Source organism: Podarcis raffonei, chromosome 8 (assembly GCF_027172205.1).
Source record: "Podarcis raffonei isolate rPodRaf1 chromosome 8, rPodRaf1.pri, whole genome shotgun sequence".
Taxonomy (NCBI): domain Eukaryota; kingdom Metazoa; phylum Chordata; class Lepidosauria; order Squamata; family Lacertidae; genus Podarcis; species Podarcis raffonei.
Window position 1 is genome coordinate 75,357,431 of NC_070609.1, and position 25,877 is coordinate 75,383,307.

The 25,877-nt window shown below is 44.4% G+C and overlaps 2 protein-coding genes and 1 long non-coding RNA gene across 5 annotated transcripts; 2 read left to right on the top strand and 1 right to left on the bottom strand.

Annotated features, from left to right (window-relative positions):
* Positions 1 to 87: 87 nt before the first annotated feature.
* On the top strand, positions 88 to 8,715 carry CENPS (centromere protein S). 2 transcript variants are annotated; one of them, XM_053400921.1, is made up of 5 exons: positions 116 to 316; positions 1,082 to 1,205; positions 2,548 to 2,581; positions 6,456 to 6,522; positions 8,235 to 8,715. In XM_053400921.1, exons 1-5 carry the CDS (start codon positions 131 to 133, stop codon positions 8,391 to 8,393), a joined length of 570 nt encoding a protein of 189 aa, XP_053256896.1. In that variant the 5' UTR covers positions 116 to 130; the 3' UTR covers positions 8,394 to 8,715. The 2 variants fall into 2 exon arrangements, with proteins under 2 accessions (XP_053256897.1, XP_053256896.1); XM_053400922.1 differs by lacking the exon at positions 1,082 to 1,205 and having other exon boundaries at positions 88 to 316.
* A 593-nt stretch (positions 8,716 to 9,308) lies between these two features.
* Positions 9,309 to 15,057, top strand: LOC128419791 (uncharacterized). Of its 2 annotated transcripts, XR_008331920.1 has the most exons (3): positions 9,309 to 9,930; positions 11,225 to 11,833; positions 14,608 to 15,057. It is a non-coding gene; the product is annotated as an uncharacterized LOC128419791 (long non-coding RNA). The 2 variants fall into 2 exon arrangements; XR_008331919.1 differs by lacking the exon at positions 9,309 to 9,930 and having other exon boundaries at positions 10,907 to 11,833.
* Positions 15,058 to 17,054: 1,997 nt separating this feature from the next.
* Positions 17,055 to 25,346, bottom strand: DFFA (DNA fragmentation factor subunit alpha). Its single transcript, XM_053400920.1, has 6 exons — positions 25,165 to 25,346; positions 21,432 to 21,593; positions 19,430 to 19,572; positions 19,146 to 19,335; positions 18,861 to 19,033; positions 17,055 to 18,084 (listed from the first exon to the last, which is right to left on the bottom strand). The coding sequence occupies exons 1-6, from the start codon at positions 25,274 to 25,276 to the stop codon at positions 17,881 to 17,883; spliced, it is 984 nt and encodes a 327-aa protein (XP_053256895.1). The 5' UTR covers positions 25,277 to 25,346; the 3' UTR covers positions 17,055 to 17,880.
* Between the last annotated feature and the right edge of the window lie 531 nt (positions 25,347 to 25,877).

Sequence of the window (25,877 nt, forward strand, 5' to 3'; positions counted from 1 at the left end):
CAGCCCCAATCCTATCCCAGTCCCCCTCAGCGCACCGAGTCCCGCGCCCAACAGCCATGTGGTCCTTCCTCACAACCGTCCTTCCCGCCCCTTTCTCCCGCCATGACAGGCCCCTCCCTGCCGCCCGACGATGACCCGCCCCCTGCCCCAGCTCTTGTTTTTTTTACCTCAGAGCCTCCGCCGCCATTACCGCCCAGAGCGCGCGAGGAGGCGGGGCTGGGCGGGAAATTCGAGCGCCATCTTCGCACTTCGCCGCCTTCAGAAAGGGGCTGCCATGGAGGCGGCGGAGGCCGTTGGGCGCCTCTCAGACACCCAGGTATGGGGTGCGGGGCGCTGCGGAGTTCGGCCCCCTCCGCGCTACCTCCCTCTCCCTAGCAATGGAAGCGCACCGCGTGTTCCAGAGCGTGTGCAGAGCGCCGTTGCCTGGCCAGGTAGAGGGAGGCAGCGGGGCCCTGCGCTCGTTGCAGCGCGTAGCTTCTCCAGCCTCAGGGAAGAGAGAGGGTGCCCCGGTGCATGTGTAGAGTTCTGTTCCATTGGTTAAAATGCGTGTGAGCGAGAACGCTAGAGTCCTGTTATTTTTCGTTTTGCATTTGCGATGTTTAAAGCTGTTCTGGTTATGTTATGTCTATTCCCTCCAACCACCGCTCCTAATTTTAAGAAAACAAATTCATAGGATAAACTGTTCCCCTGGTAGGATAGTATTTGGGAGATCTGGGTGTTTTCTCGGGGAGTGGGTGGGGCGCAAGGGGGTGCAAAAGGACAAGATCCTTTACAATCGATTATTTTATGATGCCCTTTCAGTCATGATTCCAGTGAAATAGTCTTTACTATCTCAAAGCAAGTGTGTTGTTCAGACGGGCACAGTTTATGCGACCCTCCCACCAAATATAGTTCCATTTAAACTATCCTTTGCTGCCTGCTTTTTGTGACTGCAAAAAATGAGGTTTTTCAAACAGGTGTCAGGCCACAGTGTGTAATGCCCGTGTGTAATGTCTGTGTGTTGCACAGGCCTCATGTAATGCCTAGGTGGGTCAGTGTGTAAGTATATCAAGTGCAAGTTTTCTGTTTTGTTTTTCAACAGAGGTTGAAGGCTGCATTCCATTATACGGTCGCTGGCCTTTGTGAAGAAGTTTCACAAGACAAAGAAATTCAGTTCAGTAAACAAACCATAGCAGCTATTTCTGAGATCACCTTCAGGCAGTGTGGTACGGCATATATTTTACAGATATCTTTCTCCCCCATAGTTTCATTAGTTTATTTATTATTAATGTTGCAATACATATATGAAATCTTTACATATTGATACATATACCATTATATTCGTAAATTCACATTTTCACATTTCATTATGTACCAGCATTTATCCAATTCTTATTTCTTGCCCTGTGTCTTCCCTCCACCCGTGCGTTACTTCCTTGTTACTATTTTGTAACTTTATTATTGAGATTGTAATTTTGATATTTTACAGATATCTATATTTGTCTGTAGGAGCAATCAGTATTTGTGTGTTGTTGTTTTTTTAAAAAAATAGAACTGAAATTAGATATGTATAGAACTGACTTAATGATTTCTTTTTTTAATTTTCTGGCACTAGAGGGAGTACACAAGATGAGTTCTGAGAAATCTGTTGAACAGCAGTGCAAATGTCAACACTGCTGTACAAAGCCAAATTAACTGTTGCTTTAAAAATCATTTTCTTTGTTTCTCGGGCTGCGTGTGTTCTGTTGCTTAAGTGAGCTAGGGTATCTTAGGCACGATGAATCACTAAAAAAAAAAAAAAGGTTTTCTAGTCCTCTTGAGGGTGAAGGAAAGTTTGAAAAAGTATTTACAATGATGGGTGATAGCTCAGAAATCAGAATAGGAGAGAACGAGTCAGGACTTCTACCACCAGACTGAGATTCTAGCAGTCTCTGAACAGCTTTAGGAGCCAAGCCAAAGTCAGTTGTTATCTAAGACCAGATGACATCCTGTTAGTTCATAAGGCCAATATTTTTTTTGCCCAAAGCTCCTGATCTTGGCACAGGTTTCTCAGTCCATTATGATAGTCACTTCCCCCTCTTCAGCTACCTTGCACCTTGTGACACCCTGCCCTTAACTTTCTGGAGTATCTTCCCATCCTCATCTTGTGCTCACAAAATTACTTCGTTTTTAGGGTTGTTGTTATGTTTTAATCCCAGCCAAGCAGACACCTTCTGTCACAGAAGTTGATCTGCAAACATGCTGGCACCTTTGTTCCATACTTAGCAGCACAATACAGTAGATTATCAAATATCCAACAGGGAGACATCTTGCTAAAGCTGCATCCCAACCCTTAATCCCACTTACTGGGGCGTAGGTCCCATTGAACTCGGCAAGATGTGCTTATGATGATACTGGGGACCTGGTGATGTACGTTGTGAAACTTTTCCTTAGGCTGAAAGGTGCCTCATATGTTAGTAATAGATAACTGGCCACGAAATTTGCTAAAATGATAAAACTTAACATTTGCCTTCCAACACTAAAAAGGGAAAAAATGTTTGAGATTCCCCCTCCCCCTTTGTTTTTCAGAACTCTTTGCAAAAGACCTTGAAATGTTTGCTAGGTAAGTATTGCGGAAATATGTGCTACTTAAAACTAGACATTGTGCTTATTAATCTGATGAGAAATCTAGAAAAGATAAGAGGGTACCTCCAGACAGCTATGTGTTGTGCTGCTTATCCATGCAAGTTTTTCAGAGTCCACACAAAGTCGTCAGCATCAAAATATCAACCTGTATTCTACTCCATCCCATTTAATTTGCATTTATCATATAATTGTGGAGTTGGAAGGGACCACAAGGGTCATCTAGTCCAACCTCCTGCAATACAGGAATCTTTTTGTCCAACGTGTGGCTGGAGCCCACAACCTGAGATTTAGTTTATGCTATACTAACTGAGCTATCCAAGAGTTTAGAAATCAAGCAAACTTGTTGCCAATGACCTGTTTTCAATATCTGAATGTCCTGTTTGCAAATTAAGCCCCCATCTGGAAGTACCCATAAACCTTTCCTCCTTTTCTGTACCTACTTTTCCCAGAAACCAGCTAATGTTCACTTTACTATGCAGCGTTGCTTCAGCAGTTGTGCTCTGTTGGGGCTCTGATTTATTTATTTTGTAGTCTGAATGCAGGGTATTGATTCTAGCCTGTAAGGTTTCTTTCTCTTCCCCACTCACTTACATTCTTATGAAGCATGGTCGAGTACTTAGCTTAGAAACTGTCTGTATGTTTCCTCAATGTGAATAATTCTCACGTACCCTCAATTCTTTGGCAGGCTTTTAATTCCCCCCCTCCCCATTTTTGTCTTGGAATCGCTCTGGAAGCCAGTACAAAGCACAAAAATGTATCTTTACAACACAGACAAATAGTAAATTGCCTAGAGGATAATGAAGCCTTTGTGTTGAGTCTTGCCTCCTAAGAGCAGCCTTGTGGGTGGATTGTGTTCTGCCTAAAGTAATTGCATGCAGGTGTTATGCCTAACACAGCACACAACTGTTGGATTGGTCTCCTTTTGTTGGCTGCAAATTGAGCCCCTTCATGAGTCGGTGAGTAGGTGGTTTGTTTTAAGCTTTTCAGAAGAGTCTGTTGTGTGAGGTGTCTTCCCATGTGATAGAACCCACCCCTCCAGTCTGTCAAATTAGAGCTGTTGGTAATCTAAAGTGATTGCCATTATGTTCTTTTATAGAAAGGTTTGACTTCCGGAAGCTGAAAACTTGTTTGCTACTCGTAAGTGGCTGGTGGAATTGCTTACTTCTTTGAAGAGGCTGCTTGCTCTATCGGTGTTCTGGGCTTGTATCCTTGCAGTTAGGAAGCATGGCCAGAACAGAGGGTTACAGAAACTGATACAGTGGTACCTCTGGATACGAATGGGATCTGTTCCGGAGCCCCGTTCGCATCTAGAAGCAAATGTAACTAGCGATGGCATGTCTGCGCACGCGTGCGTCGCTTTTCGCCGCTTCTGCGCGTGTGCGTGACGTCATTTTGAGTGTATGCGCAAGCAGCAAAACCCGGAAGTAACGCGCTCCATTACTTCCAGGTTGCCACAAAGCACAACTCGAACGCGCTCAACCCGAAGCGCATTCAACCCGAGGTATGACTGTAGTGGGAAAGGTTCAAAATCATCACATTCAGACGTCTTTAAAATATTATCTGGGTCCTCTTTCCTTTTTAATGTGCTTATTCCTGAGCCGACAGACTGCCTTTTACTGCTCCCTAGGATTACATGGATGGATATGGGGCTTTTTTCCTCCCGCTGGAACTTGCCGGAACTCATTTCCGGTACTTTTTAGGTAGGCGCCATTTCCATTCTAAGATAATGAGGGAGGATTTTATGGTGAGTTCCTTCATCTCTTTTTCTAGAAAAATAGCACTGTATGGATGACATTAAATAATATCCTAAGCATGAATTTGACATGCAACTATCCAAACCTCTTGCTTTTGTTTGACCAAAGCAGGCAGAAAACAGGAGCAGAGCAATTTTTACTATATCTTAGTGTATTAACGAATCCTTCAATAGCTGTATTAAATTAATGCTGTTAATTTTGCACTGAGCCTTTGGAATAGAGTGAGCTAAGGGACCTACTTAGTCTTGGTACACTGCCTTGGAGCCAGCAGATAGTGTCAGGTCACTAATCCCTTTGGCAGAGAGTGCTGTGGACTTCATTGAAGTCATCATTTTATGGCTGGGTTTGGGAGGTGTTGCTGCGCTATCTTAACTTCCTAGCCTTGTTCAGACTTGTCAGCAGCACTTTCAAGGCCCTTGTACATCTCCACCCACTTTAGCCTTTGACATACCTGCTGTTGCTCTCCTAGGCCTTGCCCATCTTCACACCTGTCCTGCTGCTAGAATATTATTTGTTTGTTCTCTTTGGAGACCATCTAACCCAGTGTATTTTTCTGGGCCTTTTTACTCATCCAGATTTTGCAGCTTCCAGCTCTTGTGGCCACCTGCTTGTGTGTCTGTCCTGCTGGATCACTGGAACGTCAATGAATTTTTTGGTAGTTGTTGTAGATAATGATGTGTTTGCATAATGACCCAGTGTGTGATTGTGTAAATCAAGTAGCACATGAATGGCTTGTAAAGCACTTGGGGTACCTTCAGCCAGTTTTGTTTTATTAGATTTTATATACGCAGTTTGCTGAAGCAACCCCTCCTCTGCCCACCTCCAAACAGTTTTGTCTGAGAACCCCAAGAAGCTTTGAAAAGCACAGATAAGATGCTGTCGCAGTGAAGCCTTTCTGTTTTTCATCACAGAATCAAAATGGAATAAAAGGTGCTTCAATCCAACTTCTTGTCAACTAAAGAGAGAATCACAGGGGTTTCCCCCGCAATGCTCTTTCCAGTTTAAATTGCCAGTGTGTAGGTTCAGATATTTATGTTCCAGCCATATGTCTGCCTATAACCCAGTCCCTCCTGTGGAACAAGAGAGGGAGATGGCAGGGTTTTATTACACAGCTTTGGCAGCACACAGAATCCTCTTAAGCACATCCCCTGCATGTAGAAAACTCAGTCTAGATGTGCTACCTTCTCCCTGATGTACTCATTTTCTACATGCAGTGATGATCTGTAGCACTGATGTTGCTTTGTAGAATGTGGTTTACCCTCTACTTGTAGTGTGAAATTGTATAAAAGGCTAGGAAGGATACTACCCTGTGACTTGCTAAAAGGGAAGATGGGGATGATATAAAATCAGGATTCCTGCCAGGCCAGACGAGGAACGCAGTGAAGTTACTAGTGTGGCACAGTATGACCTGGCTGCTTTTTTACCCAGTGACTATGGAAAAAGCTGGTGAAAGAACCAGCATTATAGCAGCAACTAGTTAAGCAAGTAGACAAAGCAGTGGCAGGGGCAGATCAATGCAGTCTGAGCCATACAGGTGGACTTGGCAGCTTCCTAGGCAAGCTCAGTCCAAAGAGCATTTGTAGTTTCCTGAAGTGGCACATAAATATTGGTTCTTGTGGTGATTTGAAAATGGCTGGTTCCCTGTTGGAACCAATAGTGTGACTGAATGCTCTGTGACAACAGGATGACTGCAAGCTTAGGGTGGCAAAAATATCTGAGCCAGCCCCAGAGAGATGACAGTATTGAGAATCAAGAGCTACACTTGTGGTTCAGGGTTTATCTGTAGGGTCAGCAAAAGTCAGTGAGTAGAACAGGAGGGTGATTGGTTGAGGAGGGACATCAAAATAAGATTGCTAATTCAAGCCAAGGAGTCGCTAAAAGTGTGCTAAAAAAAATGACCCTAAGGTTGCTGCTTCATTTACCAGTGAGATGTAACAAGTAATGTTAACATTGCCTTGGCTGTCCTTTCCATAGTTTCACAGTCAAATAAGCCCTTTCACAGATAACATTTTTAAGCTCCAGAAAATTCTCCTGCAAACTGCTTCTGTTTTAGTGATTTGGTGTTTGTTGTTTTTTTTTTGTTCCCACTTTATACAGGCATGCAAAACGAAGTACAGTCAACCTTGAGGATGTAAAGCTTTTAGCTAGAAGGAGCAAGTCCTTGGTGAGATGAACCTCTTGTTTTCTTGGCACGTTGTTCAGAAGTCTTGCAGTTTGTTCCTAAGGATGCCTTCAGACAAATTAACATTTGCTGCTGATGGAGAAACTGCTTTCCTCAGTTATTGTTCCATCCCAAATGTCACCCTTGAATGTCTGTCTTCTGCTTTTTTCCTCCCCACCCCCTTGTCATGTTTCTCTGAAGTGTAGTGACACATGCTGGACTAAGGAGCAGCAGTAGTTGTAAGTGGTTCAAAACAGCCATGAAATGCAAGGGTGAAGTGTGTGGCATTTCTACACAAAGCTCAAATAGATAATGACCTTCTACCGCAGCAGTGATTGTTGATACCTCAATCTTACTAATTTTTACTGCATTAATTTTGCAGCTGTAGAGGGAGAGAGAACCTTGGTCTTGATTGAAGCCCTGATATGTGTAACAAAACTTTGTGATACCTTCTAGTTCTAGTTTCCCTTTTGCAGCTCTTCTGTTTGAAGAGTGATGACTTCCTGGTTCGCAACAGAATGTCCTGGGTGACTGAAATTTTCCTGGACCCTTGGACTGATACTAAATGTTAGCAGAGATGAATGGCTGCTGTCAAAAATAGCCCTGCTTCTCCTGGTAGCTCAGGGGTGGGGAAACTGAGAATGATTTAATCCCCACTCATCAACTGATGAGTGGAGGGTTATATCCTACTGCTTTGGTCATATGCACCATTTCCCTGTGGAGTATTGGTGGGTGTAGCCGACACAAAATTTAACCCTATCGGCTGATGTCATCTACCCATTGGAATAATGTAAGCTGATTGACTTGTGGGTGTGGTTTTGAAAAATTGCCTGATGGGTCAAATTGGAACCCATGGCAGGCCAAGATTGGTTCATGGGCCAGAGGTTCATGTTGCAAGTTTCCCCCCACTTGTAAGGGCAATCTCAAAGTTTTCATATTGCTGCACATTGCCAAAAGGAGATACAAAGCTGTTGTTATTAGGGGCAGCTGTCTGTGTGTGTGTATGTTCCATAGCATCTAGTTCTGGCCAGGGTTTGTTTATGCATGAGAAGGGCTGTGTTTTGGATCTAGGTGTTCTCTGAGGTATTTATCTGTTCCTTTGTAAAAAGAGAGGGAGAAAGAGACAGAGAAAGTAGAATTTCAGTTTCAAATGCTGTGTGTTTTTGCTAGCCTTAAGGTAATCTAGGCAAGCCTTTCCACCCTTCTGTGCAATATGCAGCTACAAAGAAAAGGCTGAGGGGGTGCAAAGGGTGCAGCTGATTTGTGTGTCCTTGAACTAACAGCTGCAGTACGGCTTAATTGGGCATATAACGTCTTATCAGGAAGAGCAAGACAGTTGTGCCCCTCTACACTCTTAGATCACAGCTGTGCTAGTTAATAGCCCCTTGTTTATACTTGGTTGCTATTAGTGTTGTTCTAATTGGTGTGTGTTAGAGAGGGGAGAACAGTCCTGTATAAGCAAAAGATCCAGAAAAAGATTCCCTACTCTTGATCTAACTTAAGATTGTCTACTCTGACTTGTGGCAACAGCACTCCAGAGTCTTGGACAGAAGTCTCCCATTTGCTACCTGTCTGCTCAGCTGGAGTTATTGGGGACTGAACATGCAGCCTTCTGCATGAAAAGCATGTGCTCTTTCACCAACCTGTGGTGAGGAATGCTTTCACTAGTTGATACTTTGCCCCATAGGTGAGTAATAAAAACTATTTCTTTCTAGCTGAAATACATCACTGAGAAGAGTGAAGAAATTGCTTTGAATAGCCTGGAAGAAAAAGAGAAAAGGAAAAAGAAATCAGGCTCTCGGAAAGGGAGAAGAGCCTCTGATGAACAGGAGGAACATGTGGTGGCTGAAAGTGATGATTCCAATATGGCATAATTTTCTCTTATCAAGACTACATCATTTTCAACAGGGAGTAATGAAATCCTGGGACTGCCTTAGGAGCTTCAGTTGCTGCTTGCCCTTGGGTAGAACTCTTGTGGTTTTCATTAGTAAGTAAGCAAGCACAATTCAGTTGATATGTCAGTTCCATTTCTTAAAGCAGACATGAAAAATAGATGCTTTGAACATTTGGGAAAGAGAGATTTTAAGCAAATGGAAAACATTGATAAGTCTTTTGTATTTCACTTTACTTAAACACATAAAGCATTGTATAAAGGCCATAGGTCATAACGTATTAAATGTAATTAAATGTGAATAACTGTCTTTTTCATCAGTCCCTGTCTTCAGAGTGGCCAAGCATTTGCAGAAGAATTGCTCCCTTTCCTTTGCTTGGCAGCACCCCTGCAAGATTTTTTTTTTTACTTCCAAATTTTGCGACACATTAAGAGTCGTATTGCATCACACCAAAGGTCCACCCAGTCCAGCATCCTGCTTCTGATGGTGGTCTACCAGATGTCTCCAGAAAACCCTCATGCAGGAAGGCAGTAGCCCTCTCCAGCTGCCACCCCCATCCCCCTGCAACTGGTATTGATTGACATGTTGCCTTTGAATCTGGAAGTCTGCATATGGCTGCCAGAGGTTAGACCTCCTACGTGAGTGAAAACCTTTATGCTGGAACACCCCTCAAACTTCTCCTAAGCAAGGATGGCTCTTTGCAGAGCATACATGAACAGAATAAGGTTTGAGATCCTTCTGTCTATACACTTTCATTGTTTAACAAATATATAGATACCAATTCGTGACAGGATTGATAATAAGAATCAGCAACAGTCCATAGCTGGCTATTATAAACAACCCATTCCCATTTCTCTAACCATATCCCCACATTCTTGATGGCAGGCAGGCAGTGTCAGTTCATAAGTGAAATCTTTTTCCTGTTTTCAGCTCCAACCAACTTTGTCTCTCTCACTGACTCCCTTCATTATCAAAGAAATACTCTCATTTATGGGGCCTATGCTAGATGAAAGTCCTAATACCAATGTGCCGTGAACCCTTCATGTGAAGTTTCCAGGGGAGCAGTTCTCTTGACAAACTTGCATACTGCCTGCAATATGGTTCCAAAGTTCACAATAAGATCCCAAGTTGCCTGCATGGGTTGGAGATAAAATGATCAAACCAGCCATTTCAGCTCAGGCCTGTGGCATGGCCATCTTGGCTAGTAGCCGTTGATAGGCATGCCCTCCTTTCATGTGTGTGTCGATGCCTCTTTTGAAACTTAAGCTAGGGGCCGTCACCACTTCTTGTGATAGTGACATTCATAAATTAATTATCAGTTGTGTGAAGAAGCATTTTCTTTAGACTGCCCTGAACCTACTGCCAGTCAATCTTCGTGTCACCCGTTGAAGTTTAGTATTATAAGAGAAGGAAGACGGACCATGTATAATTTTATAGACATCTCTCATGTTTCCACTTGCCTCCTAGCTTCTACCAACAAATATCTTTGTGAATCCCACCTGCTCCTTCGGGAATAAAGGTAGGATATACATCCAATAAAGAAATAGTGAAATAAAATAAAGGGAGCTAGAAGTTGAGATTCCCCACACCTTTGTCCAGAATCCATTTCCTAGTTCTGCCCTGAACTGCTTTGCTAGGAACATAGTAAAGGAGTTGGTTCCCTCCCCTTATTGATTTTGGATTGATTTAGCATTTGTGTTTCACTTTTCCACAATGAGGTTGAGCTCAAAGTGGCACACAATTATCACAAAAGCTTTAAAAATGAGCAAATATTACAATCACTATAATATCAGAAGCACAACAACATAAATAGGGCAAAAAACAACCACCCCAAACTAATTCCTCAAACAGTACAATTCAGTGCAAACTCCTTGTGGTTCAAAATATCAGAAATGGCTGCTGAGCACTAGCCCTGTGCCTTCCCTCTGGCCTTTTCATTGAGTACAGCAGCAGCATACTCCCAAGCAGCAATATCTCCCATAGCTTTTGGACTCTGCTTTCTCTTCACTCTTAAGAAATTTGATCAAATTTAATTTTTTGGAGGGATGGGGCAACAGATTCCATAGAAGACCCAGATTGTCTATGATGCTGTTTTTCCATGTGGGATATTTAAGATAATTCCTTTCCACAGTCTTTGGAGGAATGGGCTTTCTCTTCACAGGGGCATGGGCCCAAGGCAAAGACCCTGACTGAGTACAAGACCCTTCAGCTTGTGCTAAAAGGCTCACACCTCTGACAAGGTAGATTTTAAAGTTACCTGGAGGGAAGTAGAACAGGCAGCCCCTATAAGCTTAAGGTAAAGGTAAAGGGACCCCTGACCATTAGGTCTGGTCGTGGCCGACTCTGGGGTTGCGGCGCTCATCTCCCTTTATTGGCCGAGGGAGCTGGCGTACAGCTTCCGGGTCATGTGGCCCAGCATGACTAAGCCGCTTCTGGTGAACCAGAGCAGCGCACAGAAACGCCGTTTACCTTCCCGCCAGAGCATTACCTATTTATCTACTTGCACTTTGATGTGCTTTCGAACTGCTAGGTTGGCAGGAGCAGGGATTGAGCAATGGGAGCTCACCCCGTTGCGGGGATTCGAACCACCGACCTCCTGATCGGAAAGTCCTAGGCCCTGTGGTTTAACCCACAGTGCCACCCGTGTCCTGAACCTAAGCTTAACAGCCTCCAATTGAATTTCCCCTTAATGCCATTGAATTGTTCCTTGGGATCCTGTTGTGCGGTCTGGAGAGTTTAAGCATCACTCCCAAACTTAGTTCTGCTGGTGTTGGAGATGTATTCATAGAAGTGAAATTTCTGTTCTTTCCAAGTATATCCTGAGGCTGCTGCAGCAGATTTCTCAATTATTCTCAGAAGGCATTTCTCCCTCCACTAAACGCACCATCGTGAGTCATTTGTTGCTAAATCACCCTATTTTTGTGCTCAAAGTGGCCTAATCATTATGGGAATAATGGCAAGGAAATGAGGTTTGGTTGGGTTGTTGTTGTTTTTTTAGCAAGTGAAAAATGCATATGTGGCTTAAATTAACAGTAAATGTACTCTAATGGGATTGGCACCCAGAGGCTCTAATTAAGGGTTAAAATCAAACAAGACGCACAATTTTGGGACTTAATTGCTCCCTGGTTCGTGCGTCATTGCTTGTGTTTGGAAGGAGATGGGAGGGGGAAGGGGTAGTGGTGGCGGCCAGGAGGAGGGGGTTCTTTGAATAAAAAACATTTAAGTGTGTGCCCCCTCCCCTAAAAAAGGGGGGGGAAAGGTACAGAATATAACTTGCAAGCAAGTAGCTCCTGGCAGAGCTGAACCAGATGGCACTCCTTGCGCACCTCATGCGCTGCCTGTTTCTGCTGGTGGTGATCTACTCCTGTCCCGCACCCGCTACACTTCCTGTTCCAGAAGGACTTGCGTGGAAAGACAGCAAGGTAAGCTGAGAATTAGGAGTCAACTGATATAAAACACAGCCAGGAATTACTTTGCCTTCCATCCATTATGTGAGCAAGCTTTAATCATAGAATAATCAATGAAAGCTTGACAGAGCAATCCTGTAAATGGCTACTCAGAAGCAGGTCCTATTGAATTCAGTGAGGCTTGCTCCTATGTAAGAAGGTATTGCAGTTTGTTAATCGGCAGGAAAGGGAGACAGATTTTAATTTTTGGCGTGGCTTTGGGAGGGGGGTATTGGGTGATTTTGTTTTATTTGTTTCTGTTCTGTGACTTGGGAAAAGAGTACAGTATTTGAACTGGTCTTTCCTCTTAGCTTTGGTTTTATTAAAAGTACAACCCATGTTTACTCTGAAATTGCACATGGCTGGCACACAGTTTAAAGAACATGGTACGTTGCAGGATGAAATACCATATTTTTCCGTATGTAAGATGCCCTATTTTTGGGGACTCCAAATTAAGAAAACACCCCTCAGCACTACCCGTGTGTAAGACGAGCCTCAATTTTAAACCTAATTTTTTGTTTAAAAAAACCTAGTCTTATACATGGAAAAATACGGTAGGTCTTTGCTCCCAAGGAATCTACAGTCCAAAACAGACACTGCAAAGCAGCACAGAGAGGGAATATAAATTGATCGGAGAATTTAGGTACCATTTAAATGAATTATTCAGTAGATAGCCTGAGTTTGTATTATCCCAAATCACTGTATGGTTCAAAATCACCCATTTACTTGGAAGGAAGCCCTACTGAAAGTGGTGTATGGGGCTACAGTTCTCTTACAGAACTAAAGCCTCAGCTGCAATTTGTAGGAAATGCAGTGGCACTAAGCCATATAGAATAGAATTGTAGAGTTGGACGGGACCCCAAGGGTCATCCAGCTCAACCCTCTGCAATGCAGGAATCTCAACTAAAGTATCCATGACAGATGGCAATCCAACCTCTGCTTTAAAATCTCCAAGGAAGGACTTGAGTAAAGCCCTCTGATTGCAGGAACCTGTTTACCTTTTTACTGTGCACTATAAATGTGTCTTCAGGTTTGCGATTTGGGACATTGTACAATGAAACCTCTACAGATCTCTGTTTCCAATACTTTTTAACAAAATAAAAATAGAACTTCCAAACATTTTGTTTTAACAAGATTACTGACAGTGTTGTGGAAACATAAAGTTGTATCGAATGCTAGTCCTACCAAGAGCAGGCTCACTAACTTGGGCTCATTAATTTCAGTGGGTCTACTCTGAGTAGGGCTTGCTTGAATAAAAGCCATGTATGAGAATTGCTAAAAACTCAAAGAATGCAGACGTGTAAAATTTAAACTGTGCTTACTGATGGGAAAGAACAAAGCCCATTGAGAGCAGAGCTGAGCTGGCTGAGGTATTATTGATGAACTCTCCCTCAGATCTCCATTGTATATGTCTCGGCTTTAAATAATACAGAAAAGAAAATCTGAAGCCCCCCATTTATCAATATAATTGAATGCTGCTATGGGGTTTTCAAAATGGTCATTAAAGAAGCAGTTTTAAGAGTTTTCAACTCTTGAGTGCTTGATTTACTATACACGCTTGAAAAAGATCCAAGAAACAGTTCATAAAATTGATCATTAAAAAGATATTTTTCATCCAAATTATTGGATGAGCTACAACGTGGCAGCCTGATAGTTTATTAGCTGATCGCCTTTGTCGTTATTTTTAACGAGAGCTTTATGAATGAAGTAGAAGACCAGAGTGGAATTATCCTTAAAAGGAAGCGCACAAAAAATTCCATTTAGAAATTTTGTTTTGTTTGTAATTTCACTGAAGCCTTGGAAAATTAAGACGTAAAAGGAGTTCTCCCCCCCCCCCCTTTCAGTTGTGAGGCAGAAAAAGAAGACATCCAGTCAACTGGCTATAAATCAGTTTAGGAGATCATCACTCATCTCTGTCACTTCTGCTCTTCTTGAAGAAGACAAATGCCTATTTTCTTTATTTAATATATTTATATACCGCTTACTACTTATGACTGTTTCTAAGCATTTTACAGAATAACAAAGGCAATGTGTATCTAACCAACAATGAAACTCAGAAAATACAACAGTGCAATAAATGAAATCCTCACCCCAATGAAAACAGTACAGTAACACATTTTGAAACATCTTTAGGGTGAAGGATACCTTCCCTCTTCAACCGCCCCCTTGCCATGGCACATCCTGACTCACAAAATACAACACTAGGTAGGTAAAGAGCCCACATGGAAATGGGACAAGGAGGCTCAGTGGCAGAGAGCATGCTTTGTGTGCGCTAGGTCTCTGGTCCAGTCTCCAGCAGGTGTAGGAAAGATCTCTACATGAGACCTTGGAGAACTGGTCAGAGGAAATTCCACAGAGCTAGATGGATCCAGTGGCCTGTCTCAATAGAATGCAGCTTCTCTTGTTCTTGTGGATTTAATCTTCTAGCACTCATTCAACTAAATCAAGTGTGGAGAGCCTTTGTCCCTCCAGTTGTTGAAATACAACTCCCATCACCCATGGCTATTGGCCATACTTGTTAGGACTGATGGGAGCTGTAGTTCAGCAACATCTGGAGGGCCAAAGGCTCTGCAGACCTGAAACATATTCTGCATTTTAAACTGAATTCATTTCAGCTGTGTTAATCTTGCCCAAAGTAGTTGATGCTCTGTGTGTGTTTGTAAAACCATTCAATTTGTGCTTCTCCCAGCTATTCCTGCCGTTCTGCATTTCTGTAATAATGCCTAATATACCTCTGCTTCATTTGCAAGTATTCACAGGCACAGACAGACATAAAAAGAAGTGAGCTGCTTGCTTTCCTTTCTGGCCTCGCTGACTGGGTATCTCGTACGAATGAGGCACCACTATCAAGGCAGGAAAAGGCTGGGCTCAGCTCTCGGGAAGACAGAGCCCCTCATCCTCAGCCCCCAGCCCGGGAAAAGGCACCCTGTAAGAACTTCTTCTGGAAGACTTTCTCTTCCTGCTAACGAAAATTACTTCTTGGGATGTTGCCCTAGCACCAGTGGACTCGAGATGGCTATGACCGGTGACTTCTCTCCTTGAGCAGCAAGTGCTGCTATGTAATATAAAATTTCTCCTTTCCCTTTTGTTGATATTAGATGTGTGCATAGAGAACCAAATCAGTATGCTCATAACTCCCAACTTGTGTGCAGATGTGTTCGTAGGGCATTTAACTGATGTTCCCCATCTCATTCAGACTGTGAAATAAAGCACACTCCATGTATATTTGCCTGTAAATAACTTCTACACATTTCCAGCCAATTACTAGGAGTGCTAGTGCACCATGTCAAAAGAGAGATGCATGCTCCGTGCTGTTATAATTGTGTTGTGTATGTGTTTGGGCTGCCTATAGCATTGGAGAGTAAGATGGACACATACCATTAAAAAAAAGAATTGTTCTGTTAATTACATTTTGTATCCCACATTTCCTCTAAGCTGAGATTCTTAGAAACCTCAGTCCTGTGTTGTTTTTCTTGGCTTCCACCGAATCACAGTATAAATGCAGTTCAACCTATATTTCTTTGACTCCATTAAAAATGCAGATGACTGCATTGTACTCTTATGTGTACAACATACCCCAACAACAGATGGTTAGGACTGAGAGTTAAATGCATTTACTTCAAAAGAAGCCTTGTGGATCTCCACTTCTCACAAGGGTGTTTAAGAGCACAGCCTTGGTTTCTCGGAACTTTGTGTTCATTTAAAATTGGAGCATGGAAACCAGATCCTGAAATGTTTTTGTTAAAGAAATTTAGGAAATTAAAACACACACACAACAACAACAACAACAACAACAACAAAACAACCAAGCTAATCACTGGTATAGTGAAGTGTTTTCTGCCAAGCTGCATAACCTTGAATTGACGTGCCGATCTTTGTGGGAGAGAAGGAATGAGTAACACACACAAACATATTGGGGGAAAGCTTCAGCTGTTCCTCACAGGTTCTCACCAGCACACTAAAGAGTGTTGTCCCAACTTGTCTTTCCTCTGCTGTTTGCTAGTGCTAAGCTTGTCTCCTAGTACAAATAAGCCTTTAGATTCTGGAATAAAACTTTGCTGTGTGCATACGTAACCTTTGTGCTGTATTCTATCCAGAGAGAGCGTGGACATGTGATTACATGTGCCTCTTTCCTTAGCAACATTTCATGTAGTGCCTCTGGCTCAGTTTGTAAACTTGACCCGGACAATTTTTTCTTTTGTATGTGAATTGGACAGACACTGGTACTAACTGCCCTTCCTCCACCACCTCCCCGCTGATCAGATTCTCTTGTTGCGGCAAAGCTGAATAAAGTCTGCACTTGGGGGTCCTTTTAAATCATAGCTGGGTAAAAATTGGGCTCTTCCATATGTTGCTGGACTCCAAATCCAGCATGACCAATGGCCAGGGCTGATGGGAGTTCATAGAATTATACAATTATGGAGTTGGAAGAAGTCCAATGCAGGAATCTTAGCTAAAGCATCCATGACAGGTGGCTCTTAAAGGGCTGAGAGCCTGGGGAGCTGTTGCCACTCAGAAATAAACAAGACTGGGCTAACGGTCTGATTTGTACAAGTCAGCTTCCCATCTGCGTGATTGTATTTCATCATTAAAACCCCAAGGCCATTTCAGGAATGTATGTCATGCACTGTTTTTGATAAAACTGTTCTGCTGTGTTAGAGGGGGGGGGGGAACATACATGAGAACTGTACAGCAGTTTCAGAAGTTATCTGTTGCTTCTTTGTAGGAGACTGACCCACATAATAAGCAGTTGGGATTTGTAGGCAAAGACATACATAAAAAGGTAAAGGTACCCCTGCCCGTTCGGGCCAGTCTTGCCAGACTCTTGGGTTGTGCGCTCATCTCACTCTATAGGCCGGGAGCCAGCGCTGTCCGCAGACACTTCCGGGTCACGTGGCCAGTGTGACAAGCTGCATCTGGCAAGCCAGCGCAGCACACGGAATGCCGTTTACCTTCCCGCTGGTAAGTGGTCCCTATTTATCTACTTGCACCCGGAGGTGCTTTTGAACTGCTAGGTTGGCAGGCGCTGGGACCGAACGACGGGAGTGCACCCCGCCGTGGGGATTCGAACTGCCGACCATGCGATCGGCAAGTCCTAGGCGCTGAGGTTTTACCCACAGCGCCACCCGCGTCCAAGACATACATACCTAAGCTTAAAAAAAAAACCAGTAGCACAGACAGCAGGCAGAAACATATATAATACTACAAAAGTTTTAATACTAGGCAAATGTAGGGTTAAATATTGTTTTTGTTTTTAGAAAAACGAACTGCTAACTAGTCGAATTTATTGCTAATAGGAGTGGTGACTATCCCATGATACTTTATGCAGGTTATAGTCTCAGCTGGAATGCCCCAGAAAGTCAGATTGTTTTCTTAATGTCATCCTCATTAACAGATGGAGTCTCATAGAAATGGCACAGGCACTGAGGCAAGAGAAGGAGAGCTACCAGCTGGGGGTCACTTTGCAAGCGTGGCTTTGGAATACAAGACGTTTGGCTGCATTCTACTACAACATGAAACGTGCCACTAAAATGCACGTTTTGTATATATTTGTAATGGAGTGTGATGTTCTAGCAGGAAGGAAGCATCGAAAAGCAGGAAGGTAAGGCAAAAGGTGATCAGGCACAAAAAAACAGGACCCATAAACTCTAGGGCGTTGGGCCAGTGCCAAAGCCAAAAATTAATCATGGTAGCAACTTAACAGCACCACCTGTAAGCATAAAGGAGATAGGTTTTTTTTAGTTTTTCCTCGCTGCATACTTAAACAAATATATATCACAATCTTTTAAGGATTCCAGCAGGCCCTCCTAGCATGTGCGCGAAATAATCTCACCCCCCCTAATTTGGCAGTTGGTATACTGCAGTGCTTTGTAGAAATGCAAAGAATTTTTCTCCATGCAGAATGATGCAGAGTCCAGTGAACAATGTCCTGGTTAGAATTTCTGTGCTCACATGGTGTTGTTCAGTTTGTAGAGGCACAGAAGACTCATCGATGTGTCCAAACCTGGACTCCCAAGGCCTCCTTATTTCTTGCGTTTGGAACTCAACCAGTCCCCCCATGGCAACTTTTTCTTGCCCTTGGACATGCTCCTCAAGGAGTTTAGGGCGTGAACCTGCTGTAGGCGCCTTGAAAGTTCCTCCCCACAGGCTTGCTGCAAGGCCTCTGTCTTCGGCTTGTCCCAGTTCAGGGTCAGGGCAAGAGCTTCTGGGTTTGCTTTGTAAACCAGCTGCAACAGAGAAAGGAAAGAAGAATCTACCACTCGGGGCCAAGCTGTGTAAGATATGTCAGATTCATGATTGGCTCTCCTGCCACATGGCTTGGTGGCAGGGGACAAGATTTACATGCATGAGGTTTAATCCTTGGACATTTCTACTCTCAAAGAGGTTCCCAGAATCGGTAACGAGAGAGGACCTTGCTAGACATCAGCAGCTTAGACTGATAGATGGTTTGAACTGGTGCAAGGAAGCTTTTTGTGTTGTTTCTATTTTTAATTTAATTTTTAAGACTTTCTATACTATCCTTCATGGTAGGATTGCAGGAAAGGAGTGGTATCAAAAAATACAATATAAACACATTAAACAAAAACAACACTGGGAACCAAAAGTTGTTTTTGTTTTAAAACAACAAGGAGATCAATGCCTAAAAGCTTTAAACTTAAAAACATTTTAAGAGCCGAAGAGAAGGACCAACATCTTTATGTGATGCTGACAGGAAAATCCACTTTAAACAAAAACGGGAAGAGTGGCAGATTCAGCTCCAAATAGCTTAGGGCCTCAGAGAAGGTAGAATTTGGAACCTTGGAAGACAAATGGACTAGAGGGAGAGAGTGATGTTAACCCAATTCTGGCTGTGTGTTTGTTCACCCGGCCCCACCCTCTTTTAGAATAAATCTTGACTGCATTGGTTCCCAAATGCTTTATCCTGCCCTTTCGCTTTCCATGGAGATTTTATTCAATTTGGAATCCAGGCACAACAAAGGGAAAGAACTCTCTGTGGACTCACCTCTAAGTCCTGACTTGCCAGGCCAAGTTCTGGGGCAGACTTCTCTTTAAGTGTGGTCCGAACATGGCTGCTGAGTGGAACCCCGTTACCAGCACCTCTGCTGCTGCTGCTGTTGCTGCTCCCAGCGTCAACCACGTCTGTTTCGTCCATGGCAGTTTCCTCTGATCCTGGCTCTAGGTAATGATTAAAATAATTCATAAAGGTAAAGGGACCATCATATTGCCCCTCTTTCTTCACTCTGGCATGGTTTGTTGAGAAACGAGCCTCAGCCAACAGCCTCATTACCTTCTGCTTTGGGTACAATGTGGTCCTCGTTTTTCAACGCTTGCAGGTAGAGTTCCAGAAGCTGCCGGGATTGCCGTTCCTCTTCCCGCCTGTCCAGCACCTGCTGAAGGGTGTCTTGCAGAGTCTGGATCTTGGGCTGGTTCTCAGAAAGCTCTTGAGCCAGGTCAGAGCATGGCACATCGATGAGCACCTAGAATTAGATGAGGTCCATCCTCTTACAGCAAAGGTGAGGGATCCTCATTCCCCCTCACCCTGTTGCCAAAGGCACATGGCCCTTCTTTTACCTGGAGGTCTTCCTCCGACATCAAGATGATGGTGGAGAGGTCGTCCTTCAGTTGTCTGGCCAGTTGCCTCCACTTCTCTCCACCACCACCATCCACTCTGTCAACGTCTGCGACGTCTTCCTTGAGCCAAGCTGTGCCCCCATCTGAAAAAGAGCCACAGTTATAAGGGCAAATGTAAAGCTTATTAAGCAGGTTTATGCCAAAATTCACAAAGTACCGTATTTTTCGCCCCATAGGACGCACGTTTCCCCCTCCAAAAATGAAGGGGAAATGTGTGTGCGTCCTATGGGGCAAATGCAGGCTTTCGCTGAAGCCTGGAGAGCGAGAGGGGTCAGTGCGCACCGACCCCTCTCGCTCTCCAGGCTTCGCGCAGATCTCCGCAAGCCGTGGGAGCCCGCACCGGGCTCCCGCGGTTTGCGGAGAGTTGCCTGGATGCCGAAGGCTGGGCGCGCTGAGCTCAGCGCGCCCAGGCTTCACACAGCTCTCCGCAAGCTTGGGCTTCCCCAGCCCCACGCCTGCGGGGGAAATAATTTTTCCCCCCTTCCCCCCCCAAAAAAAAACTAGGTGCGCCTTATGGGATGGTGCGTCCTATAGGGCGAAAAATACGATAATCAGGTTGTTTGCATGACAGTGTAGGCCAAGCTATAGTGATGCTGAGCAAATGTGGGGACTCCTGGAGAGGAACTTGCAGCCACTGTTCTCCTCCCCTGGCCCTTTTTACTGCCACACTGAGCTAAGCGAAAGGTAAAGGTAAAGGGACCCCTGACCATTAGGTCCAGTCGTGGCTGACTCTGGGGTTGTGGCGCTCAACTTGCTTTATTGACCGAGGGAGCCGGCGTACAGCTTCCGGGTCATGTGGCCAGCACGACTAAGCCGCTTCTGGCGAACCAGAGCAGTGCACGGAAACACTGTTTAACTTCCCGCCGGAGCGGTACCTATTTATCTACTTGCACTTTGACATGCTTTTGAACTGCTAGGTTGGCAGGAGCAGGGACCGAGCAACAGGAGCTCACTCCGTCGCGGGAATTCGAACCGCTGACCTTCTGATCGGCAAGCCCTAGGCTCTGTGGTTTAACCCACAGCACCACCCGCGTCCCTAAGGCAAAGTTTATCAGGGTTAAAAGAACATAAAGCATAAGAAGAGCTGTGCTGGGTTAGGCCAGTGGCCCACCTAGTCCAGCATCATCCCTGGCCAACCAGATGCCTGTGGAAAACCCACAAGCAGGACTCGAGCACAAGCACACTCTCCCCTCCTGTGACTTCCCGCAACTGGTATTCAGAAATATTTCTGTCTCCAACTGCGGAGGGCACAGCATAAGCATCGTGCCTAGTAGCAACTTTGTCCTCTGTGAATTTGTCCAATCCTTTTTTAATGACATCCAAGTTGATGGTCATCTCTGCCTCCTGTGGAAATGAGTCCCATAGGTTAACTGCGCTGCATGGAGAAGTACTTTTTTTAATCTGTCCTGAATCTTCCAGAGCATAGAACAGGAGTGGGAAACTGGTGCCCCTCCAGATGTTGCTGGATTACAAGTCCCATCCGCCTCAGCCAGCTTGGCCATGGGTCAGGGATGATGGGAGCTGTGGTCCAGCAACATCGGGAAGGTACCATGTTGGCTATCCCTGCTCTAGGCAAATTAATGCCTTATACGGCAGGTGTCAAATGTGCACCAAAAGCATGTGATGGTCTGCAAGTGCAACAATAAGGTAAGGCAACGCCTGCTTTGTGTGGGGGTTGTGCTCCAGACCCCCACGCATAAACCCGCTCCGCCTCCACCCACAACACCTTTTCCAGCCACTTCTGGGGTGCGGCGATGTGCGCAATTGCAGCCGTGTGTCAATTGGGTGCATGCAAATTGGTTGTTGCCTCTTCTAAAAAGTTGAAGAACCTAAAGGGGGTGGGTGGTAGTGGTGGCAGCAACAAAGGTGCTTCTTGCCCAGGGCCTCATTTGCCCCTACACACAGCATCCATATCCTATAGAGCTTCAACTCTTCCACTTACCTATGCTGCTGGTGGACCACTTCTCGCCCTTTGCCAGTGCCACAAACTTGGTGTTCGGCGGCAGACACAAAAAATAGTCCTCGTCATCCACAATGGTGCCATCCTCAGCCAACACCAGCGTGATGGGCTCTGAGGCCTTGTCAATTGCTAGGAGGTCACAGGCTGTGGAAAGGGGAAGAGTCCATATAGCTCAGTGATATAAATATTATTATTATTATTGCATTCAGAAGGTCCCTGGTTCAATCCCTGGCGTCTCCAGGTAAGGCTTGGGATGTCACCTGGCAACCCTAGGGAGCTGCTGCAGGTCAGTGCAGACACTCCTATGTTCCTAAAGAGTCACCACAACAGCGCAGAAAGTCTTGGCCCCAACGGCATACAACAGTTTCTAGAATCATAGAATCATAGAGTTGGAAGAGACCACAAGGGCCATCGAGTCCAACCCCCTGCCAAGCAGGAAACACCATCAGAGCACTCCTGACATATGGTTGTCAAGCCTCTGCTTTAAAACCTCCAAAGAAGGAGACTCCACCACACTCCTTGGCAGCAAATTCCACTGTCGAACAGCTCTTACTGTCAGGAAGTTCTTCCTAATGTTTAGGTGGAATCTTTCTTGTAGTTTGGATCCATTGCTCCGTGTCCGCTTCTCTGGAGCAGCAGAAAACAACCTTTCTCTCTCCTCTATGTGGCATCCCTTTATATATTTGAACATGGCTATCATATCACCCCTTAGCCTCCTCTTCTCCAGGCTAAACATGCCCAGCTCCCTTAGCCGTTCCTCATAAGGCATCGTTTCCAGGCCTTTGACCAGGCCTTCTGTGGAAAGTGTATTTAATTTTATTTATACAAACACGTGTTTGCCCTTTTCTCTCCCCTCTGGCACTAACAATAAAACCAGGAATAGGAAAATACAATCAACACACATTAAACAGTGTAGTTATGGAAGTGCTTGGCCCCTTATTATTTATCTCACATCAAATTTATTATGAAAAGTATTGGAGGTATCCTCTTGCCAAATTGTACAACCCTAAAAGGTTCTTTGTAAATAGCCACTCTCCAAGGGCGAACAACCAGTGAACCCAGGTGAACGAAGGGAAACCTTTGTAAACTGAGAGTCTGTTATTTTCCATTTAGACCAGGGGTTCCAAAACGGTGGACTATGCACCAGCGGTGGTCTATGAGTTTCATTCGGGTGGTTTGTGTGCCTGTGGATCTGCATTTGAAGACAGGAAATGGCCACATCAAATTGGTTTTAAATTGTATTTTTATTGCTGCTTTTATTGTAATACAATAAACAGTATCAGAAGTAAAAGCAGTAATAAAAATACAATTAAAAATCATATGGCGTCTAGCACAGTGCCATTGCAATTGCTATAACAGGCAGAAAAATCGTTAAGCGATCCACTGATTGGGCGCCACTAATTGAGATGACATGGCACAAGTGACTAATGCAGATAGGGGGAAAACATAGGGGGTGAGGTCAAGTAACTTCTGTGGCCTTCCTTGCCCAGGGCTACGCAGGAATGAGAGCTTTCACCACAAAAGCTTGCAGGTCAGCTGTGTGTAATTTGCAGTGCACAATTCTGTATTAGAAGGCTGCAGGGCAATTCTAAATGCCTGGGAGCCACAAGTAACAGGTTCAGCAAGAGCTTCCCTCCCCACCAATGGAGATTAGAATTCTTTAATGCAATTGAGCTTTAACAAGAGTTTTGTCCACACCCCTTAATCATAAGACACCCAACTAGGTCATCTTCTTTCTTTTACTTCCTTTTGAAGGTCCACTGCCTTTTCTTCTCATAAGCTCCTCTTTCCGAACACCCAGGCTTTATTACATTTTGCCCTCCCCAATCGATTTTGTTTCTTCAAGTGGCTTCGCTGCACGGTCCAAACGCTGCACTGTGGAACCCCTTGCAACAAGATTCCAGTGCCTTGATTCTATGCAGTTAGGCTTCACATTTCAGTGGGATTAGGCACACCTGTCTCTGAACAGCACCAAGTCACAAGACTTGTGCTACTCACTGACACTGCAACGAATAATTAGCCCATCTATCCAGTTTGCGTCCTCCTTCTTTAACATGTCCCAAGTGACCAGATGGGTTGCTTGCGTTGTCTGGCTGGGCCCACTCCCTAGAGAGTTTAATTCTTGTGTCTTTATAGATATTGCATTCTTGAAAATCAATCAATCAGTACATTAACACCCCCCCCAAAATCTTTAGACCCTCTTCATAGGGAAAGTGCTCCAGCCTCATTTGGGTTGGCTTTTTCCTCACAGCCAGCCCAAGACTTGTTGACACCTGAGGCAAACCGCAAAATGATGCCCCTCCAGCCAAGGAGGAAGGGGTGAGTGAAGATCTACATGGTCAGCAAGGGAGAAATAAAGTTCTAAATCGGGAACAGAGGGAGGAGGAGGAGACCAGCAGCACCTCCAAGAGGTTACTGTAGAGACAACATTTTGAGCTGGGGTGTGTGTGCCAAAGAGGCAGCAGATCTGCCCACCTCAAGTAGCAGAATCCAGAAGGGAATGCACAATGCACTGCATGCTGCTGTCACTGACACCGTGACAGCAGCAGCAAGCAATGTATTCCCCTCTGGATCCTGCCGCCCGAGGCGGCTGTCTGACTTTGTCTCATGAGTGGGCTGGCCCTGCTTTTCTGCACCTTTCACACTATTTCCATGACACTATTAATTTTTTTCAGAATGGACAGCCGGAACGGCCCACGGTATTCCAAATGAGACTGCATTGGGAAACCAGAGCCTCCCAACCCCTCTCTTTGGGCCTGGGGGTACATTTGTGGGCATCACAAAAATATACCCATTTCACAGAAGAAAAATTATTAATGCTCATAACCTCCCTCCTACAGGCAAAACCCCCTCCCAAAAACAGATGAAACATAGAAAAAGAAGGAAACAACACCCTCACAAGAAACAGGTACCCCCGCCCCCAAACCACCAAGAAAAGGCAAAGCTAACCCTCTAAAATTTGAGGGCCAGGGAACTTTGGAAACTATCAGCTGGGCTATCTGAGGGCACCATGATTCTATACTGAGACCCCAGCTCCTCTTCAGTTCATCACTTACCCAAACCAGTTTGGAGTTATTTATTTAAAACTGCTATCTCATTTTAATTGCAAGTCAGAAGGAAAAGAAAAGAAATATCAGGATTTAGGATTCTAATTCATATCTGGTATACTGTTTTACTATTATTACATAATCTAAAAAAAAAAATGCTTTATTGAAACCTGGTTGGAAAAAATAAACCAGAGGGGTGGCAAAACTGACAGCAATTGACAGGCCAGCAAATTTATGATTATGTATGATTCATGATGTTGTGGAGGATAGTCCATTAGATTTATGAACTGTAATCCTGCAGGTAAGTACAACTGTGATGTGTGTGTTTGTGCGTGTGTGTGAGAGAGAAGACATTCTTGTCAACTTTGGATAATAGTTCATGCATCTGATGAAGCAGACACTGATCCAGGAAAACTTACCCCACAATAAATTCATTAGTCTTTCTGGTACCACAAAACTATTTTGACTTTTTGCTGTTAAAGTTACTGCTGTTCTCCCGGGCTTCCACCTCCCCACCGCCCTGGGTAAGATCCTCTTTTAAAGATGCATCCCAGACCGAAATTCAACCGGTGCAGCTGTCAATACCCAGGGAAACTGATATGGGAAGCTTCACCTGTGGAATCTCTGCCTCTGTAAAAAGAGGAGGGGAGAGGGGGAAAACCGCTTACCTTTGCTTCGCAGCTCCCGGAGGCAGGAGGCCGCCACCCCGTGCTGCTCCTGTTGGCCATTCTGCCTGACGAGACATTGCTTCAACTGGGGAAGCCTGGAACCAGCCGCCATCGCTTTGCTTGTGTTCAGCTCTGCTATAAGGAAGGCTGTTAGATAGAGAAAGTCTCAGACCGCTCTTTGAAGGCAACCAATCGGAGCAGAGCTCGCTTTGCTGATGCAGCCTGGGAAATGTAGTTCTCTTCCCAAATTCATTCCGCACTCTGGACGGCAAACCCGCCTCTTTGCACGATGCGAAATGTAGTTCTCATCCATCTAATTAAACTAATCCCGATTTTGAGGTGACAAAGCAAGAAATCCCATTAATTTATTTCTTCCTCAGCCAGCATCTCTCCGAAGTCTCCAGTTCAAGGATAAGTTTACATATTCATTCGCTTCATACTATCAAATAGACCAATACTGTTCTTGTTTCAAGAGGGAACGGGGATACTTTGTAACCCTAAAGTTGAATTATTTAACTGGAAATAAAATCTCGTGGCTTTGAAGAACTATAGGGAGTATGAACTACCAAGGCATAGCTGTGTTTGTGTACAGTTTTCTTTTGTGGGCTCCCTTCCGTACATCCTTTTATCGCACACCCATGACTATTTGAGCTCTTAATAATATCGGGGAGGTCACACACGACCCTTCTTTCAGCAGTACAGCGTCTACTTTA

Bases quoted from the DNA above. Each gene is read 5' to 3' on its own strand.
- CENPS (XM_053400921.1), top strand. From the start codon at position 131: ATGACCCGCCCCCTGCCCCAGCTCTTGTTTTTTTTACCTCAGAGCCTC. The intron at 317-1,081 runs GTATGGGGTGCG...GTTTTTCAACAG, and splicing joins GGCGCCTCTCAGACACCCAG to AGGTTGAAGGCTGCATTCCA. The intron at 1,206-2,547 runs GTACGGCATATA...TTTGTTTTTCAG, and splicing joins GATCACCTTCAGGCAGTGTG to AACTCTTTGCAAAAGACCTT.
- DFFA (XM_053400920.1), bottom strand. From the start codon at position 25,276: ATGGCGGCTGGTTCCAGGCTTCCCCAGTTGAAGCAATGTCTCGTCAGG. The intron at 19,336-19,429 runs GTAAAAGAAGGG...ATCTAATTCTAG, and splicing joins TGTCGGAGGAAGACCTCCAG to GTGCTCATCGATGTGCCATG. The intron at 19,034-19,145 runs GTAATGAGGCTG...ATCATTACCTAG, and splicing joins CATTGTACCCAAAGCAGAAG to AGCCAGGATCAGAGGAAACT.